Here is a 19,965-nt window from a genome sequence, read left to right as displayed (position 1 = left end):
CTGGAAGGAATGTAGCCGGTGGCTGCAAGCCCCAATACCAGGTCACCTCGGGCTCCAGGAACAAAAACGTCCCTCGTCCCTGCCTTGGAGTCTGAGATGGTCTCCCCACGGGACTTCAGACTATTCTTGCTTGGACCCTGGGTAGATTGCAGGGTGCTAAAACAAGGAGCCGGACACTTCGGGGTCCCACTCTAGCTTCGTGACCTCCCCCAGGGACCCCTACCTCAGGAGCCCCTTTCCCCAGGAAAGGCTCCGGAAGTGATGGGCCTGCGAGGGGCAGTATAGCCTCCCGCCGCCTCAGAGGCGCAGGGGAGACCAAGCCACGGACCGCAGGGGGCGCTCGGAGCACGCGCGGTGCCAAGTGAAGGAGCCCAGAGCCACCCGCGAGTCCGGGGCCCCAGGACACGGGACTTGGCTGGGGCTGCGTCCCCAGCCCGGGAGCCCCAGCCCAGTGCTGCCGAGTGGTCTCGGGACTTCCCACACTTCTTCCCTGCTCTGCGTTCGCGGGGGAAAAGGCGGGAAGTCTGTGGAAGGAGGAAGGGGAGCCCGAACCCCGGGCCACCGCTTCCAACCGCAGGCGCACGCCAGCACAGCCGCCCTCCACGGAGGCCGATTGCTCCGATCTAGGTGCCTGCCGGTCCCTGCCCTGAGAAGTGCAAACAGCCGGTTCGGGGTCGAGGGCCCCGCCGCAGTTCCCCAGAGTCCAAGGGTGCGAGGCTGATCGCGCTTTCCGCACACCAGGCCCGGCCTTGCGTACGCTCGGTTGGACGGCCCGGGGTGGGGTAAGGGACGTCGGGAGGGACGTCCCAGAGCTCAAACCCGCCGGGCAATCGTAGGCCCCGGGAAGTCGAGGCTCAGGCTCTGCGACGGTGGCTCTCCAGCTAGGAGAAGGGTGGCTGAGCCGCGGGGCGGGGCTGGAGACCCGGGAAGCACTCGTCGCCCGCACGACACAGGCCCAGCCGCCAGCAAGGTGCAGGCGACCTCGCCCGGCCTGCGGTTCTGAACTGTCTGTGGGTCTTTTCACGGATCAAAGCCTTTCCACCAACACCCGTAGCCAAGGCGCGTCCGTGCCGGAGCGCGCGCTTTTCAGTCAAGCCCGGAGAAGGCGCCTACACCCCGTGGTTTTCTGACGGCTGGCGCCCGCCGGTACCCTACAATCTCGGTGCTGTGCTACAGCCTCTGGGGCTGGAGGACCGCTGCGCCGTGCGCGGCGCGCGCCTTAAATGAGCAGATGTTACCAAGCTGGGAGGAAGCGGGGCCTCTACACTTTCAGCACCTGGCTTGCGGCAGCCGCCCTGAGTCTGTTGGGGACCTGGATGCGAGGACACAGAGGTGCGCGCATGCACGCGCAGGCACCTAATCCTTTCCGATCATCCACCCTTTTATAGATTTTATTCTTGTCCTGGGTTATTAATTAAAGAAGACATTTCGGGTCTCCATCTACCTCTGCCTGGACAAAGGAACCCCTGAGTCTTCCGTAGCCAGCCACTACAACTTAAAGATTCACTTCCCTTATGCCTTGTGTCCCTTTCTTGCTACTCAGCCCGGCTCTGAGGTGACAGGTGGGCCAGCCCGACGGGGTAACCAAGAGCAGGTGCTGGCAAGCATTCTCCTGTGTAATTAGGGGGACAGCCCAGCTTGGGGACTGGGGGAATGACGTTAAATTATTCCATCACATAAACTGTGAAGGGCTGCTTCTACCAGAGCAACTATCCAATTAGTTCAATCATGTAGACAGGCAATGTAGATCACTTTAAAACATAATCGAAAAACAAATGCTCTTTTTATTTATTGTAGCAAGTATTTTTCTGCTGAGGAGGGAGCAGAATTAGAGGTACTGCGTTAACTCAATCTCTTCTCAGAAGCCCCCCAACTAAGAGGGAAGAAGGAAGAAACCCGCTGAGTCTCAGCAACCCAGACATTCGGTCCCCGCCTCCTCCCTCAGCTGAAAAGTCACACTGAAGACCAAGGCTACCTTCGGAGCTGAAGGTTTGGTAACGAATAACGGTTACTGACACCGAAATATCCTCCCTTACCCCTGGACTCCTGGTCTACGCAAATGAGGCCATATGTAGAACTACAGGCATGTATCTAAATATCCCAAAGACACCCCCACACGGACTTTGTTGCATTTGTTTGTGATTTCGGTCTAGTGGGGAGTTTTCAAATTTCATTGGCAGAATAAATGCCTTAATCTTCCAATTTGTCCCCTAGCAGCGAAGGGGACAGTGAAGGAGCTGCTGACGTGCAGCCTCCCTCCTGGGTTTGCAGAATCCCTTAGATTAGCGGCACCGTCTAGAACAGGGGAAGCCCCTTCCCTCATCTTCTAAGCCCGCCTTTCCTGTTTCCGCAGCTCCTGGGCTAAGCTCCCCCCCCCCCAAAAAAAAATCTCTCGAGGGCGTCCTAGATCCCCCGATGATGGGCCGGTTTCCTGGGCAAAACCGAGAGCCAAAAGCTGGATACGCGGGAACAGAGGACTGGGAGGGGGTCTGGGCAGGTCACAGGGGCGATTGGGCTGCCGGGCCCGAGGGGGACGCTGGAAACTCCCCGAGGGGTCTCTGACGGAGAGGACAATCTATGCACCCTAGGCAGGGCTCAGACGCCTGGAGACTCATTTCTTGAACTCGGAGCTCGCCCGATCCTTCTTTCCTTATTATTATTGACTGGAATAAAAAGAAGAGAAAGAGCTCCTTCTGGTTCCTGGTGACCTGCGTTAGGGCACCATCTCCTCCCCCACTCCCCCCAATACACACATTCCTGTGGTGTCCCCACGTTCCCAAATCCAGGCATTTCCTGGAGTGCTGGCCACATCTCCCTGGTTCTTTTCTACAGTAGGGGCCCGGTGAGGCCTTGTTTTAAATATCGTTGTGACGTCACGCCCCCTCCTCAGAGCTATGAGCCCGTAAGTGGGCCCCGGGAACTGTAACCCCACCTGGCAGGTCAAGGAAGGGCTGGGGGTTGCAGGGCGGGCCAAACGACAGCTCCACCAAACATCCATTACCGCTGTCGCCTGCAGGACCTTCAGGCTGCAACTATGGGAGGTGTCAGAAAAGAAGCCCAAGGTTTCCTGCGGGGGCATGTCTGCCAATTGAGTCAGTAGTTGTCCGGAAGACGGATGATTGAACTACCCCGAGGAGCAGCAAAAACGGGGCAATCAAAAACTTTAAACTGAAAAATAAAAACTTTACCCATTCCCCCGAAGACTTTATTTCTGTGCCTTAACGTTAAAACAAGACCACTAACAACAATAATAAAATAAGCAAAGTACTTGAAATATAATCAAGCCGTTTACTGGAGGTTTGCTTCCGAGTAAGCTTATAAAATAGAAATGCAAATATCTTTTCCTGGCGAATATCCAGAGCTAAACCAGTGGAAAGTTGATCTTTATAAAACTGCACCTCTCCATTTTTTTTCCGCATGCCAGATACTAATTTCACAACGGCAACTTTTATATCCAAAGCGGGGAGCCCAGAACACCCCCGCTGTTCGATTTGCAATTTACATAACAAGCTGTTTACATTTCTCTGGGCTGCTGATCGAGAGCGAGGAGAGGGCAGGGGATGGTGAGCTGGGGGGAGACAGTGAAGCACAACTGTCCATTGCAACACCCAGGGTCCGCTGGCATTTCCCACAATAGGAAAACAAACGAGTCGCTATTGCCACTTTCTCTCCAAGCACTGCCAGCAGTGGAGATGCAGTTTAAAGTCCAAATTCACCAAACGCTGGGGTGTTTAGGGGGACCACTTAATTGGTCTCCAGGTTGAAACCAAAATGCTCCCATAAAGCCTCAGCCAAAGGGGCTGGTTATGTCAGGGTACAGGGCTGGAAATGGGACACAAATTCCTTTTTCAAGTCGGGGGTCTTCTCTTCCCTCCCTCCCCCTGCTAATGTTTAGGAAATATCAAGTACTGAGCCTCCTGCTGACAAATCAAGCGTTTCTTCCAATCCGAGACCCCGCCTTTCAAACACCCTGGAAAAGGAGTTTCAAGTGTCCGAAGAGCACAGCAGGCCAAGAGGTAGCTGCCACAGGAATGGGAACTTCCGCCCCCCCCAAGGCTACTTCTAGAAGGAGCAGGTCCTCTTCTCTCCGTGTAAATGTCCATTCTGAAACACATCGTTGTTGTTGTGTGTTTTTTAATGTTCAAGTGACACAGAGCTGAGCCCGCTACACAAGATAGCGTCTTAACATCTAAGAGCTGAAGCTACAAGGAGAATTTTTGTGAGAAAACCGGGATTCCAGCTGAGAAGCCAAAAGGGGCTCCCAACACATCCTTGCAGTTAAAGATTGTCAGAAATTGGGGGAGTGGAGGTGTTAGATGCGTCACACTACTCTTCTTCACAGTTTCCTAAACTTGCCAGTCTCCCCAGCTTCTAGTAAAGAATCCAGTGTTCAGTCTTCAGGGGGGTCTTTTCTAGAGTTGCCAAAACACAGAAATGCGCTGCAGGCACAGGGAGGCCAATCTTTTTCTTGCTCCTTCGTTTCCTTTCTTCTGTCGTCTTTCCATCCCATTCCAGTCGCTCAGAAACTGCAAATCTCAGGCGTGCACAAGGGTACGCTTTGTATGCTTACCACCCCCACCCCAATCCTTGAGCCATTCTGCAGGTGTGATTCTGAACATTTTCCCCCAGCACACCCGTTATCTCTGAAAGCCGGCAGCCCCGCGCGTGTGGAGATGGAGGTTAAACTGAGACGCGTTAAGTTCTTGGACGTGTTTATTTGCCTCTTGTCATCACACCTGCTAATGTCACTGAGCCCGAAGCGTGACCCCTCCTCTGAGCAGAAACATGCCGGACCAGACAAGACCCATAGGCCAGTGGCAAACCTTAGGGATCACGTATGCGCACACCCCCTCCCCACCACAGGGAAGCGCAGAAAGCCTCCTGGCCTCAGCAGCCTGAGCCTCAAGCACCCCCGGGCCGCCAAGGGCCCTTGGGGCACAAGAAGCAGGGTGTCTTGAAGCTGGGCGGGCGGAGCCTACCGGGGCAGCGGTCCGGCAAGGCCCCATATACCTCCCCCCCCCCACACACACACCTTATTTCTACTGGGTAGGGGTCACGGGGAAGACGAGGTGGGGCGACAACTCCTGCCCCACTGGGAACAGCATGGCTGTGACTGAGCCTTTAAAACTGTGTCTTTTGTAACCCAGCTCCAGACAAGAGAACCTCCAGGTGGGGGGCAAATGAACACATGTGTGAACCCAGTGAGAGTGGCGACGGGAGGGAAGAAGTGGAAAGAGAGGAAAGGTGAGGGGAAAGGAGGAGGGGAAGAGAGGCCCAGGAAATCCCGGCCCTGGTGCCAGCAAGATCCGCCACCGAATGGGAAAGAGCCAGTTGGGGCTCGAGGACTCGGTGACATCTGGGAGCAATGGACAGAGGAAGGGTCTGCGTAGGGTACAGGAGGACCCAGGAAGTCTGCGGGACCAAAGGACGCCTGTGCAGAGAGCTGGGGGTGGAAGACAGTACCGGCGGAGGCGGCGGTGGGCATCTGGGAATAGGGGGCCGACCTTGCTGTGGGTGGCAAGCCTGGCGCAGGCAAGGGTAGGAGCAGGGGCAGGGGCAGGGGCAGGGGCAGGGGCGCGGACTCCGAACGGCCGGCGCGCGTGTGGTCAGCCCGGCGGTCCTCCCGCAGCTGGGCGCGGGCCGGCAGGGTTCGGCCTCCGGCTCATTCAGAGGCGGTTCTCGCCTACCATTGGCTGCTGCCGCTGTGGTGGGGCGGGGCTCCGCTGCCCGGAAAAAAATGTAACTGCGTAAAAAAGTCCTCGCCTGGGTGACGGATGCTCAAAAGTTCAGAAGTTTTCCCAATGCTTCCTTAAGCGGCCGGCGCGCGAGAGACTGAAAAAAAGGTGACGCGGGGCCCAAGAAGGCGGCCGGCGCGCTGCCCCCCGCCCCTGGTTATTTGGCCGCCTTCGCCGGCGACTCAGGGCAGAGTCTCCTGGAAGGCACAGGCAGTGTAGCAAGAAGGGCGCCTTCTTGTTTTTTTAGTTTTGGCTCTGTTTTGCCGTCCTCGCCTGGAAGTTGCTCCGCGGGTTCCTCTAAGGCCGTTTGCCGCGTTCTCGTCCGGCCCTCTCCCCTAGCACCGACCCCGAAGTGGCCCGGGGCGCCCCAGGAGCACGAGAGAGCCCAGGGAGAGGCCGTGCGCGGCCGGCGGCTCCCGGAGGCGGCGGCGGCGGCCGAGCCGGACTCAGCGCGGCGGCCCGGCACCAGCTCTGTGGGGCCCGGACTCGGACTGGGCAGCCGGCTTGGCGTGGCCGGCCTAGGGAGGGTGGAGGGCGGCGGGAGGCGCGGGGCGGCGGCGGCGAGCGGGGGCCATGCAGGCGCGCTACTCCGTGTCCAGCCCCAACTCCCTGGGAGTGGTGCCCTACCTCGGCGGAGAGCAGAGCTACTACCGCGCTGCGGCCGCGGCGGCCGGGGGCGGCTACACCGCCATGCCGGCCCCCATGAGCGTGTACTCGCACCCGGCGCACGCCGAGCAGTACCCAGGCGGCATGGCCCGCGCCTACGGGCCCTACACGCCGCAGCCGCAGCCCAAGGACATGGTGAAGCCTCCCTACAGCTACATCGCGCTCATCACCATGGCCATCCAGAACGCCCCCGACAAGAAGATAACTCTCAATGGCATCTATCAGTTCATCATGGACCGCTTCCCTTTCTATCGGGACAATAAACAAGGCTGGCAGAACAGCATCCGCCACAACCTCTCGCTGAACGAGTGCTTCGTCAAGGTGCCCCGAGACGACAAAAAACCGGGCAAGGGCAGCTACTGGACGCTGGACCCGGACTCGTACAACATGTTCGAGAACGGCAGCTTCCTGCGGCGGCGGCGGCGCTTCAAGAAGAAGGACGCAGTGAAGGACAAGGAGGAGAAAGACCGGCTGCACCTCAAGGAGCCGCCGCCGCCGCAGCCCGGCCGCCAGCCCCCGCCCGCGCCGCCGGAGCAGGCCGACGGCGCCGCGCCCGGACCGCAGCCGCCGCCGGTGCGCATTCAGGACATCAAAACCGAGAACGGTACGTGCCCCTCGCCGCCCCAGCCCTTGTCCCCGGCTGCCGCCCTGGGCAGCGGCAGCGCCGCCGCGGTGCCCAAAATCGAAAGCCCCGACAGCAGTAGCAGCAGCCTGTCGAGTGGGAGCAGTCCCCCGGGCAGCCTGCCTTCGGCGCGGCCGCTGAGCCTGGACGGCGCGGAGCCCGCGCAGCCGCCGCCACCCACCCAGCCAGCGCCGCCGCCGCCGCACCACAGCCAGGGCTTCAGCGTGGACAACATCATGACGTCGCTGCGGGGGTCGCCGCAGGGCGCGGCCACGGAGCTCAGCTCTGGCCTCCTGGCCTCGGCGGCCGGGTCCTCGCGCTCGGGCATCGCACCCCCGCTGGCGCTCGGCGCCTACTCGCCTGGCCAGAGCTCCCTCTACAGCTCCCCCTGCAGCCAGAGCTCCAGCGCCGGCAGCTCGGGAGGGGGCAGCGGCGGAGGGGGCGGCGGCGGTGGCGGCGCGGCGGGCGCCGGGACCTACCACTGCAACCTGCAGGCCATGAGCCTGTACGCGGCCGGAGAGCGCGGCGGCCACTTGCAGGGCGCACCGGGAAGCACCGGCGGCTCCGCGGTGGACGACCCCCTCCCCGACTACTCTCTGCCCCCAGTCACCAGCAGCAGCTCCTCGTCCCTGAGTCACGGCGGCGGCGGCCAGGAAACCGGCCACCACCCTGCGGCCCACCAAGGCCGCCTCACCTCGTGGTACCTGAACCAGGCGGGCGGAGACCTGGGCCACTTGGCGAGTGCGGCGGCGGCGGCAGCCGCCGCGGGCTACCCGGGCCAGCAGCAGAACTTCCACTCTGTGCGAGAGATGTTCGAGTCACAGAGGATCGGCTTGAACAACTCTCCAGTGAACGGGAATAGTAGCTGTCAGATGGCCTTCCCTTCCAGCCAGTCTCTGTACCGCACGTCCGGGGCTTTCGTCTACGACTGTAGTAAGTTTTGACACTCCCTGTCCCCCGCCTCAAAATCGAAATGAATCGAACCCCAAAGCAGGAACAGCCAAAAGAACCATCAATGCAAAATCGAAACCAAAAAAAAAAAAAAAAAAAAAAAGAAAAGAAAGAAAGAAAAAAAGAAAAAAAAAAAGAAAAGAAAAAAAAGAAAAAAAGAAAAAAAGAAAAAAATTCCAATTTAAAAACAAACTTGAAAAACATTCACCAAACGAGTGAACAGAATCCCTCCAAAACTTCAACTCAACCAGCACAAAGAAAACTATTTTCTTAAAAGATTCAGAGCCACCTTCACTTTGCCTTTTCTAAATAAACAAAACGGTAAACTATTTTGTACAGAGACAGCAAAATCATGGTTTATTAAAGGACAGTGTTACTCCAGATAACACGTAAGTTTCTTCTTGCTTTTCAGAGATCACGCTTTCCTCCTTTCTCTTCCATTCCCCTGCCCTTCTCTTTCCTTCACCTCTCACTTGTAAGATATTATTTTATCCTATGTTGAAAGGAGGGGGAAAGTCCCCATATATGAAAATCGCTTTCTTTTTATTCATGGACTTGTTTTAAAATGTAAATTGCAATATAGTAATTTATTTTTAATTTGTAGTTGGATGTCGTGGACCAAACGCCAGAAAGTATTTCCAAAACCTGACGTTAAATTGCCTGAAACTTTAAATTGTGCTTTTTTTTTTCATTATAAAAAGGGAAACTGTATTAATCTTATTCTATCATCTTTTTTCTTTTTGTTGAACATATTCATTGTTTGTTTATTAATAAATTACCATTCAGTTTGAATGAGATCTATATGTCTGGATACTTTAATACAGCCTTAATTATTATAAGAAAAAAGATTTCAGATTAAAACACTAGAAATTACCTATTCTCCTAAATATCTTCAAAATGGAGAAGCCCTGTGACTATTCCTTGTCAAATTTCACATAAAAGTCTCTTTTTGTTTAGATTTTTTTCTTCTTGCAGCATCTTCTGCAAAATGTACTATATAGTCAGCTTGCTTTGTGGCTAGTCAAAAGATACTTTCCTAAACAGATCTGAGTTGGCATATACAAAAAAATATTTTTTCAGTAAGGACAGAACATGATCTGGAAATTTTAAGCCCATGAATCAGCAGCGTTATTACCACAGTGATACCTGTGTGTAGAGATATATACAGATGACTATTTGGCTTGTGCATCATATAAAAAATCATGATGTGTGTTATACATCCCTGTGAGCCAAATGCTGGATAGATATTTCTCCTATTAATTTCACTCCTTTGTAAGAAGAAAAATAAACCCGTTTATAAATGTATATAACTCATCCACATTTACAATCCTTCATGCGTTACAAAGAAGGGTTGATTTAAAAATATATATGTACTGTGGGTTGGAAAGGGATATTTAATCTTTGGGAAACTATTTTAGAAGATGTGTTTGTAGAACAATTATTTTTTGAAAAAGATTTAAAGCAATAAGAAGGAAGGAGAGAAGAGCAGAACATTTTAGTCTAGGGTGGTTTCTTTTCAATCCATTTTTTCTTGTCAATTTACAGTTAAACCTAGGGGGCAATCCAGATTGGCCCTCCCCCTTTGTAAATAACCCAGGAAATGTAATAAATTCATTATCTTAGGGTGATCTGCCCTGTCAATCAGACTTTGGAGAGATGGCGATTTGATTACAGACATTCAGGGCCTTTCAGTTTGTTTTCGAGATAATACAGTTTCCTGCTATCTGCCGCTCCTATCTAGAGGCAACACTTAGCAGTAATTGCTATTGCTTGTTGTCAAAATTTGATCATTGTTAAAGGATTGCTGCAAATAAATACACTCTAATTTCAGTCAAAAACTGCTTTACGTGGCCTCTGATTTGCTGGGTCTCCTCCCTCAGAGTCGTAACCTAATAGCTAGAGAAGATTGCAGCGGCCCAGGGCGCGGGTGTCTCTCCGGGTCAGGCCGGCTGGGACTCGCTTTACTGCTGCGTTTAACTCCCCGCTCGGCTGTCTCGGCCCTAGGCTCTGGAGCTGCCTCGGGTTACCCCTTGCGGGTGGGTGGTGAAGGGAAATAATCCATTGACAGATCTCATAGTTTGTGCGTTGGTCCACTTTTGGGAGACGAGTTGGAGCCAGGATTTGCCGACAAAGCGTCCGGTGGCTGGAGCTGGGTTGTCTAGGCCCGGATGGGAGGCGGCAGCAGGTGACCCACGGAATGGCCCTGTCCTTTCGGACTGGTGGCGAATCCCAAGGCCCAGCAGCTCCGGCAGCCAGAGACGTTACATTTCTCGACTTGCCTGGTTTCAACCTTTTGGACTGGGGACATGGCCCACCCGACTGTGGCCCACCCGAGGCTTTCCTGCTGGGGCGTTTCTTCGCGGCCCTGGTCCTGCCGAGTAGCTCCTGGCCCAACGCCGGCCTCCGGGACGCCGCTCCCGGACGGGAACGCTCTGCAGCTAATTAGCTGTAATTACCCGCCGCGGCCTGGGCCCGGCTTCTGTTTGTGTTTGGAGCTCCTTCCTCCCGCCTCCCGCCCCCCACCCCCTCACGCCTACCCTCGCCCCGCCGTCTCCCCTCCCCGGCTTCTCGCTCTCCTCGCCGCTGCCTGCCCCCCAAAAGAGGTTGCTTGGGGAGCAGAGAGCCCGAGGAGACCTCTGTTAGGTGTGATGGATGAATCACAAGTTGGGTCGTAGGTGCCGGGAGGACCGCGCTGAGCAGAAAATGGCAAAGAGCAGGGTTGTGTGTGGAGGGACGAGGGTCGCCGAGCCAGGAGGAGCGCTTTCCAGCCCTCGCAGCGGGGGCCGGCGGAGCCCGGGGAAAGCAGCCTACCCGCTCCGCATCCCGCAACTCTGCCTCGCGCCACCTGGCCTACGGCGCTCCCTATTTATACTCCTCTCGCGCCGCCTTTGTTGTGAGGACACACGTGTGTTTAGGTGTTTAGCCAGGGTAGAAAGGTCACAGGCACTCCATCGCGCCCGGGTGACAAGGGCGCCCCGCAGCCTCGGCAGCCGCGCTGTTAGAAGGACAACTCCCATCCCGCCCCGCCTCGGCCTGGTCGCGCCGGACGTGCCCGGGCCAGCGCTGGGGCCCCAGGCGGCCTCCTCGGCTGGGCTGTGTCCTTGCGCGGCGTGTGGGGTAGGTTTACAGGCCACAAATCACTTGGCGGTGGCCGGCGCGGGGAGTCGCTGGGCCTAAGGGACTCGGGAGATAATGCAAGCGGGCAGCGGGTTCGGCGAGTTCGGGGTCCACGTGCTCGCACCCCTCTGCTTCTCCCTGAGCCTGGGTTTTGAGGCCGGAGCACGTCGCGTCCTCAGCCAGCCCTGGGCCTACCCCAGCCAGGCTCTTGAGGGCCCGACCTAGCCGCTGCGAGGGGTGGGATGCGGGACAGTGAGGCAGGCAAGTGGGGAGGGCGGCCTGACCAGTGCGGCTGCGTCTGCCCCCGCGCCCCGAGGGAGGGCACGCGGCCTGCACTGGAGAGGACTTTCGGGGGTGAGCATGGCGGGGGGTGGGGGGGGGGTAGAACGGGCTCGCTCGGGGCTGGAGACCATTCTCGACTCCGCCAGAATGTGGAGTGGGCAGCGGGCATCCCTTGCTCATCCTTCCTTGGAGCCTGAGTTCCTGCAGCTGGAGAAGGATCCCGGCATTGATGCGGTGCTTGGACTGAGGCAGCCCGGGAGGAGTTCTTCTCCTAAGCTCTCGGGAGTGTTTACACATTTGCCTTGGGACAAACTTCTTAGCAATCGTTACTGCCCTCTTCGACTGCAACGTTTGAAAATTAGTCATGGCAGATATATATGTCTGGGAAGGTGTTTGTGTTATACAGATATAGTTATATCTACAGGAGTTGCCTTAAGTCATAGCTCAGGAGCTATGTCAGAGTGGAAGGTCAGAAGTTCTGCTCATTATTCGGATTTTTTAAACCATATAGGTAATGTTTTCAATTCTCAATACATGTGCTTTCGGACTCTGGTCTTAAGAAAAACAATTACCGCTGACCTTATTTAATCTGGGGGAACTACTTGTTCCTTAGTGGTATTGCACTTTTTCAGCAATAAGGATATTTTTTCTGTAAAATATTATAAGAGAAACTTCTTGCTATTTTAGCTAACAGACAGTACATTTTGAAATTAGCCTTGGACACAAGGCAGGATCTAATGGTTGGGAATTGGCTAATTTTGAAATTAGCCTCTGTAGAAAGCTCTGGGATAGTATTTTGTCCTTTATGTAGCAGTGGGTGCATTTATTTTCTTTGCAATTTATACAGTGAGCAAGTAAATGCCAGCATGTTACATGCCACATAAAAACTTGCATTTCGGCATATTGCATGTGTGGTAGGAACGCGTGCTGTTTTCCAGGGTTATGTAGTTAGCAGTCTTTATTTCACCAGACTGCATGCAAACAAGCGTGCATTTTACAATTTATCATTCCACACAGCTTGTGTCATTAATAATCGATGTTTGCAGAGGAATAAGGCTCGATTGTGCTGGTGGTCTGTAAGCTCTTGGCTGTTTCCTGCGGGGGGTCAGAAACAAGGGTCAGGAAACAAGAGTGCCTTATAGCCCTATCGGGCTCCCCTCAACTTTGATAGGTAAAGAAGAGACATAGGACCTTTCTTTCCCACCCTGTTCCCTAGGGAAGGGGTCTCAGTTTTAAGATGGAGGGCCTTTTCTTCATGGCACAAAATTCCAGAGAGGCCTTGAACCCTCTGGTGGTCCAGGCTGCCTGGCCAGGTTGCCCAGGAAGGACAGGAGGCATCCATAGTGCACCCAGGTCCTGGACACCCATACCGGTGTTCTCTACAGCTATTATCAGCACTAGAAACAAGACTGGTTGGAGTAGCAGTTTCTTTCTACACTCCACATCTTAGAGCTTCTGGAGAGGGGCCCCCTTTGCTTCTGAACCTAGTTCCTACTACTGGACCCTGCCTGCTGTCCCAGGGCCTTCTCTTTAGACTTCTCTTAACTCATTTCAGAGTGGGCTCATGAATCCATTAGCCCTTCCCATTGGGTCATAAACAAATGTCACGTTAAGGGCAAGATTGATAGTGGCCATGTCATAAAGCTGGCCAGGCAGGTTAGATTCTGTGCGGGCAGTCATTCTTCAGCTAAGCAAGAAACTTTGGAGGGAGGCAGGGAGAAAAGGGACCAAGAAACTATGTCATAGTCCTCACCCCCACCAAGTTGTGAGGTATGGCGGGAGCAGAGAGTGAAGCAGCCTTAAACTCAGGAGAGCTCCCAAGCAAGACCTAGGTCATTCAGATAGTAGCCACAATGGCATGAAAAAAAACAAAAACAAAACAAAAAAAAACCTGCTGAGATTTGCTATGGGGCCCTAAATGTCAGCTTCAGAAACCCCACTTTTCTGAAAGCTCCTATTTCATTTTTTAAGGAAGCTAAGAGTTTCCCTGAAAAGAGATTTTGTTAATGGCATTTTCACTTGCACTTAAATAGAAAGTCTTCCTTTACTACTTGGGCTGTACATTCATAGCTGGACCTTTGTGACCAGAAACCTCCTTTACTTTGTCTCTCCCTTTTTTAGTGTGAATCCAACATAACCATTAAGTTCTGTGTGTCTTTGTGTCTCTATCCCTCTGTCCCTTTCTTCCTCACTTTCTTTCTCCCACCCCTCTCCCTCCCAGGCCCTTTTAAAAGGCCCCACAGTTTCTCCCAGATGTCTCCTTTCCAGCTTGAGCCACCTCCCCAGTAACACATATAACCAGGCTCTGAGCCCTGTGGGTGATGGCCACATGGGGTCCTGACCTGGAGCTTGCACTCAGGCCTCAGACAGAGCTGGGGCTATATTCAGGCAGGACTGGCAGGTTCCAGGTCTGAGTCCGGTTGGAAAAGGAACAATACTTAATTAAAAGAATTCCAGCTCCAAAATCCATTCAGGAGAATGAAAGCCACTTCTCCACGACATTCTCAACATGATTAGGAGTGGAAAATTGAGCAAAATGTACCATGTCCACCTTATTGGAAACCAAAATATGGCGCAGAGAGCATAAGGCCTGACTTAAGACCTTTGTTCTGCTCCTTTCGCATCTTACCCTGGCTCCAATGAAACCCTCTGTTTTATATTATTTTTTTTTTTGTTGTTTACTTGATTTTTTCCCTCACTGATTTTAAATTTGCAACATATTGAGCATATTATAGGAGATGCAGTAGGATCTGGAATTTCCTTGCATATAGGCCTGAGCCTGTCTTCAAGACAGGAGAGAGGGGTGGAGCTCCCATTGCGAGACAGCCTGAGGGGGGAGGCTGGTCTGAGGGGTGCTAGGAAAGGGCCTGACATTGTTTCCAGCTCAGAGTTCACCCACCTGGAGTATGGAGAAAGCCTCAGGGGCACTTCCACAGGCCTCTTGCTCTTCCAGATGGCACCTCCTTCTGTTCTCCTAAAGAGCATCTTCTTTTTTCACTGGTCTGCCCTTGAGTTCCCTCAAACCCACTGGTCAGCACAGCTGGTCATATGTACTAAACTGCTCATCTTCTTTCCTTAGCTGTCCCTGTTCCCCAGAATGAGACTGGGTGGGCTGTTCATTTGCCCCCTAAGTCAACACAGCTTGGTGCTACCTGGGTGGGCATGGAAGTGCAATTTGTGGGCCCATAGAGTGAGCAGTGGGCTGGCAGCCAGGGCCAGGTGGTGGGGCCTCTCCATTGACCTGGGTGGTGGGACCCCAGGCAGGGCCTAGGGACAAGGAGGAGGCCTCAGTGAAGGGCTTGGAGGGTCTCAGAACTTGAGTCTGGGAATGAAGGGGTCTGAGGGCTTTGAGGCTGATTTAGATTGAAAGATAAGAGAGAGAGAGAGACACAGAGAGATGGAGGCGGGGGGGGGGGGGGGGGGGGAGAATAAAAAAGAGAAGACAGGCACCCTCCCTCCCTCATTACCTACCCTAGGGAAAAAGCAGGAAAACCAACACATTTAGCGCCATTAACTCTTAAGGCCTCCTCATTTCCTTCAGTATAAAAGCAGGTCATTGGTCCCGGAGGCTGTACCTGGGTCTTGTTAATGGTGCAGATGTGCAAACAGGACAGGGGTGGGGAGCACGTGTCTAGGTGGCCGTAGGATTCTTAAAAATATGCTACTGGAGGAGAAACGAAAACTCTGTCCTCCCAGCTGAACAAAATCCGAGACCCGGAAGGTGCACAGAAGTATCCGGTTCTGAAAGCCCCGCGCCCCAGGCCCGCGTTGGGGGTTGCCATGGTCCCCCAAGTTGCCGGCTAGTTCCACAGCGCCAGCGCAGTAGCACTCCAACCCCGGGGTCTTTCTGCAGCCCTGGCACACACAACAACAGAAGGGCATCCTTGAGGTTATGAAGAGGATGTCTGCTATCACCCACGGAGGACTCACGCGGACAGTGGACGATGGGCTTCACAGCTGGCCGCTCAGGTCAGGACGAGAGGAGGAGTGTGGTGGGCTAACTCGGGGAGAAAGGGTGCCGCGGAGCCTCCGCCGGAAGTATGGGGGGGGGGGGAGCCTCGGGAGGGGTATGTGTGTGGGTGGAGGCCCTGTAGTTGTTCCCACAGCCAAGGGCTGCCTAGGTCCTAGGAGTTCCCAGAGACAAATCGAGCGGCTGATGTCCTAGGTCACCTGTCCTGGGTCCTTACGGGGGTTTCCTGCGTGCCCACTCCCACTCTGGTTCTATGGAATATCCAGGAGATACAGGGCAGTTGTTTACAGTGCGTTTGCTGACCGAGAAATAACGTATCATTGCTCGGTATTTGCGGGCTGGCTCCCGGGAGGGCCTACCCACCATCTCAGAAGCCAAGACAGGGTCCGTGGAGCCAGGGGCCCCGGGGTGCCGCCGGATCTGGCCTCCCTCCCTCTCGGGCGCTGTGGGGGGCGGGTGTGTGTGGCGGCGGGGGGGAAGTGGCACAACAGGAAAGCCTCGCCAGAAGGCCCTTCCCAGGCGGCTTCCTCGCCATAAAAAGCCAGACTCCAGCCGAGGTCCTGACCCCTTCCAAATATACATTCCCTTGCCCGGGGCCCGCCACTCCAGCCCAGGCCTCGGGCTGGGCGGTTTCCTCACAAGCTGGCCCGTGCCCAGCGCTTCGTCTCAGAGTGGCAGGAGTCTGGGGAGCCCCAATTTCAGTTGTCTCCCCAGTTCACCAATCCGTGTGTTCTCGCGTTTAGGTCTTAGGCTTGTGAGCGCCCGGCTCCGCGTGCGCACTGGCGCCTTAGCTAGGCGAGGGCTGAGGCGTAGAGGGTTTCCTTCTTAAGGACAGCTCTCCATCACCTCCTCAGCCCCCGCTGGTGCTCGATTGTTCGGGAGATTGAGGCTGCGCACCCCTCCCCCCGCTCCCCGACCCGTGCGCGGGGCTAGCCTCCCAGGTGTGGGCGGAGGGAGGGCGGCCGGCGCTTGCGCACGCGCGCGGCGCCGGTCGGTCCCGCGGTCCGCCACACCAACACCCCAGCACACGGTGTCCTGGAGGAAGCTTGGAGGTCCTGAGTTAGAGCCTCGCCCGAACTTGCTGGGCTAGTGAGCGGGGTACGTGGGCCATCCTAGGCCTCAGCACCTGTCGTCGGGCCCTTAGGCACCTTACATGCTGGGTGTGCACAGAGGCGAGCACCTCGGTCCCGAATTTAGAGATCAAAAGGGGCAGCTGAGACGGGGCGTCCGCTGTGTGATCCCTGACCCTGGAGGAAGGGAGGGATCTGGGGAGTAGGCGGCGGGGCCGGGGTCAGGTCGCGGTCGTCGGCCTCCCAGCAGAGAGACACTGGCCGAGGAAATGGGTGAGGGTGGGGTGGGGCCGTGTCGTCGTTCGTAACGGAGGCCTTGGAAACGTCTTTGGGGACATAGTGCACTCGGGGAGAGCCAGACGGGGGCGAGGGTGAGCCCACGGCGGCCTGCGGGAAGCATCGCAGCTAGGGCCTAAGGGGAGGCAATGGCGGCCACACGGGCTCGGGAAAGCGAAGTGGCTAGAGCCCCAGTGACGAGTAATAATTCTGATGGCACAGTCCCTGAAAATGTGCTCGACGCTCCCGGGGTGTGCGTGCGACAGGGAATGTGGCTGCGAGGTTGCTGGGAGCCCTGGACTGGGGCCTAGTTGGAGCAAGGCAGCAGCGCCCCCTATGCCTCCCGGAAGAAATCCTATCCAGACCCTATGAGCTCGAAAAAGACGCCGTGGATGGTGGGAAACCCCGGATTGCGGAGGGTGGACCAGCTCCCAGAGCAGCTTTGTGTCCCAGTTGTCGCTGCCGTTTGTGAAACTTCTCGGCACCTCCAGTTATTAAAATCAACGATTTTTAGAGAGATGTAGGTGGCAATGTTGGGACATGTTGAACTATTTGTAAGATACGTACATGCGCGCGTGCACGATCTTTTTGTAAAACCGGGGTGGGAGCGCTCCGCACCCCCTTCCAGCGTACCATACGTAGATCGATCGCGCAAACCTGCAAGCACAGGTTGTGAAAAATAGATGACGTATGGGCTTGGATTTATTGGGATCCAGGTTACAACTGAGAGTTCCCGGTTGAATTTCCAAATACAAACACGGTGTCTGGGATGCTTTGAGGCTTTTTCTTGAGGTTTAGAAAGTTATTTGTAAACAGTGCGTTTAAGGTTAACTTGAGGTGAAAATTTAAAGAGTTGCTTCCAGCTTCCAGCTTTAAGAACACGGGGAAAGTCTCATGCCAGCAGTCGACCATCCAGCGAGCAGGGGTTCTATGGAATCTTGGTGTTGGTAAGGCGACTAAAGACCAAGAGGAAGCCTGAAGCAGTTTTGCATGGTTTACTGCCGCACAACGGTAGACCTGAAATCGAGTTTCCTTAGGAGTCATCTTGGCGGGGAACTTTATCTCCCCTAGCATTTCAACACTTCCCTGCACTGCAGGCCTTTATCCCCAAACAGCTGTAGGGGTGTGTCAGTTTTATGCGGGGCCTAGCTCCCTCCTAATTCCTTAAAGACAAAGGGCAGCAGACACCTCCCAAGACAGAGGCAGGCAGGCAGGTCAGGTTAAAAGTGAGGTGCTTGGGTGGCCCAGGTATCCATGCACCTTGGTGTTCATTAGGGGCATAAATGTGGTGTTTGGCGCCTTTGGTGTTGTGTTTGAATGTACTGAAAGTTTGACTTTCTTAGATTTTACTTAAAAAAAAAAAAGGTGGAAGCTATTTTATCATACTTGAATAGCGAGGGCTGGCTAACCAGGAAAAGGGGAGGTAAATAAGTTCAGTGAAACTGAGTTGAGATTTAAGATGGAAGACACTGTTTAATAAAAAGAACTGTCCTGAAGGTATGTCTGAGTGAAATTCACAGCACAGAAAGAACATAAATACCTAAGCAAATATATTCTCTTTTTCACCCTTTTTAAGTTTTTTTTTTTTTTTTTTTTTGAGAGAGAGAGCACACCAGTGAAGGAGGGTCAGAGAGAGAGAGAGAGAGAGAGAGAGAGAGAAGGAGACAGAGAATTCCAAGCAGGCTCTGCACTGCCAACACAGAGCCCAACGTGGCACTTGAACCCACACACGGTGAGATCATGACCTGAGCCGAAAAGCCTGACACTTAACCGACTGAGCCACCCAGAAGCCCCTTTTTCACCTTTTAAACAGAAGGAGACCAGGAAGCCAAACGAGCCAACCCTTCCCCCCAGTTGAGGGTTCAGAAATAGAAAGAAGGTTGCAACCAAACATACTCTTATGTCTTTCAAAAACTGATGCTCTGGGCCATCGTGAGAAAAATAATATAACATTATAACTCCACTACAGTTCCATTAAGCCCCTGCCTAGAATCCCTCCTGATCCTTACTAAGGAGCTTATTATGGTTTTGGGCTAACAGTCTCAAAACACTGAATTACATGGGGCCACTGCAAAGCCTGAAGGACCCTTGAATGGCCTCTACGCTTGGGTGTGGGATGAGGTGAAGGTTCATGGGGTCAGAGGAGGAGAGGGGGTGCCTGTCCATCAGGGTCAAGGCTAAGGGGAATGTGTGTGTGATTTGTGAGGTTTATGAGACTATGTGTGTGGCCGTGTGTTTGTGATAGCAGGTTTGTGAGTTGTGTTTTCAAGTGTTTGTGAGACTATTGTGTGTCAGTGTGTGAGATGGCAGGTTATAGGTATTTGTATTTGTGTGCATGGGAGTGTTTGGATGTGTGACAATGTGTGTGACTGTGTATTTGTGAGTGTGTATGTGTGCCCACCAGCCATTTCAGTCCTGGAGCCCAGCCTTCCAGGACCATCTGTTTCCCATTAGCAGTATCCCGATTGGGAGAAGGCCTGTCCTGGGGCAGCTTCTGAGAACCGGGTGGGCCAGCTCAAGCTGCCCCAGTTCTGCTCCATCGAAGCCGAGGCTGCCCCTGGCCAGCATGCTCTTGCAGCAACTCAGGCAGCCACACAAAGAGCCCTCTTTCCTGCCGCCAGCCGTTGGAGCCTGGGTCCTCCCCCAGATCATAAACCTGCCGGTGAAGACATTCAGAAATAGTTCACCGGCATTCACACAAGCATGTGCAAAGGCTGGAATTCCATTTGCTGTAAAGTTTTATTTTATTTTCCCTGGAGGGGGAGTGAGGGGGGAAAAGAAGAGTCCTGACCCAGTTTATTCTAGGGCAAAATATTGTATTTCATGCAGAAGTATACACCTGTACACAAATCTTTGCTTGCTGCTTGTGGGTTATATACATTTATGTGTCCACCTGCCTTAACCTGCCTTAATGCACTGTACACAGCTCAGGAGAACATACCTGCGGTGAAAGCCAGGCCACCTAAATGATGCACTCAATAAAAGTGGATCCAGTGATCTGAGGCCCAAGTTAAACCTCTTTATTATAATTTTTAATTAACATTGATGTAGTTCAAGTGCACAATGTCTGGCATATATTAGTTACTTAATATAAATTGGTTGAATGACTAAATCAAAATTAGATTTAAAAAGTGATCTGGTACTGAGAAGTGGTTGGAAATAAGTATTGTGTGAAAGATTCTAGACCACAAGGAAAGGCATGGGTTCAGAGACCTCTGGGTAAATCAGGGGCTTTGGCCTGGAATGTTCCAACAATATTTACTTACCTTCACGTTG

At 54.0% G+C, this 19,965-nt stretch overlaps 1 protein-coding gene and 1 long non-coding RNA gene across 2 annotated transcripts; both read left to right on the top strand.

The window, feature by feature from the left end:
• Nucleotides 1-336: 336 nt before the first annotated feature.
• LOC147580817 (uncharacterized) lies at nt 337-3,195 on the top strand. The gene is made up of 2 exons (XR_015251124.1): nt 337-627; nt 1,798-3,195. It is a non-coding gene; the product is annotated as an uncharacterized LOC147580817 (long non-coding RNA).
• A 3,082-nt stretch (nt 3,196-6,277) lies between these two features.
• On the top strand, nt 6,278-8,771 carry FOXC1 (forkhead box C1). The gene has a single exon (XM_086706439.1). The coding sequence runs from the start codon at nt 6,309-6,311 to the stop codon at nt 7,965-7,967; it is 1,659 nt and encodes a 552-aa protein (XP_086562565.1). The 5' UTR covers nt 6,278-6,308; the 3' UTR covers nt 7,968-8,771.
• Nucleotides 8,772-19,965: the final 11,194 nt, after the last annotated feature.

This window comes from Puma concolor, chromosome B2 (assembly GCF_028749965.1).
Source record: "Puma concolor isolate L17-30 chromosome B2, mPumCon1.1.hap2, whole genome shotgun sequence".
Lineage (NCBI taxonomy): Eukaryota > Metazoa > Chordata > Mammalia > Carnivora > Felidae > Puma > Puma concolor.
Note: the sequence above shows the minus strand (reverse complement) of the source record. Positions and strands in the feature narration are given on the sequence as shown.

Excerpts from the sequence above, each read along its gene's own strand:
- FOXC1 (XM_086706439.1), top strand. The coding sequence starts at position 6,309 with ATGCAGGCGCGCTACTCCGTGTCCAGCCCCAACTCCCTGGGAGTGGTG.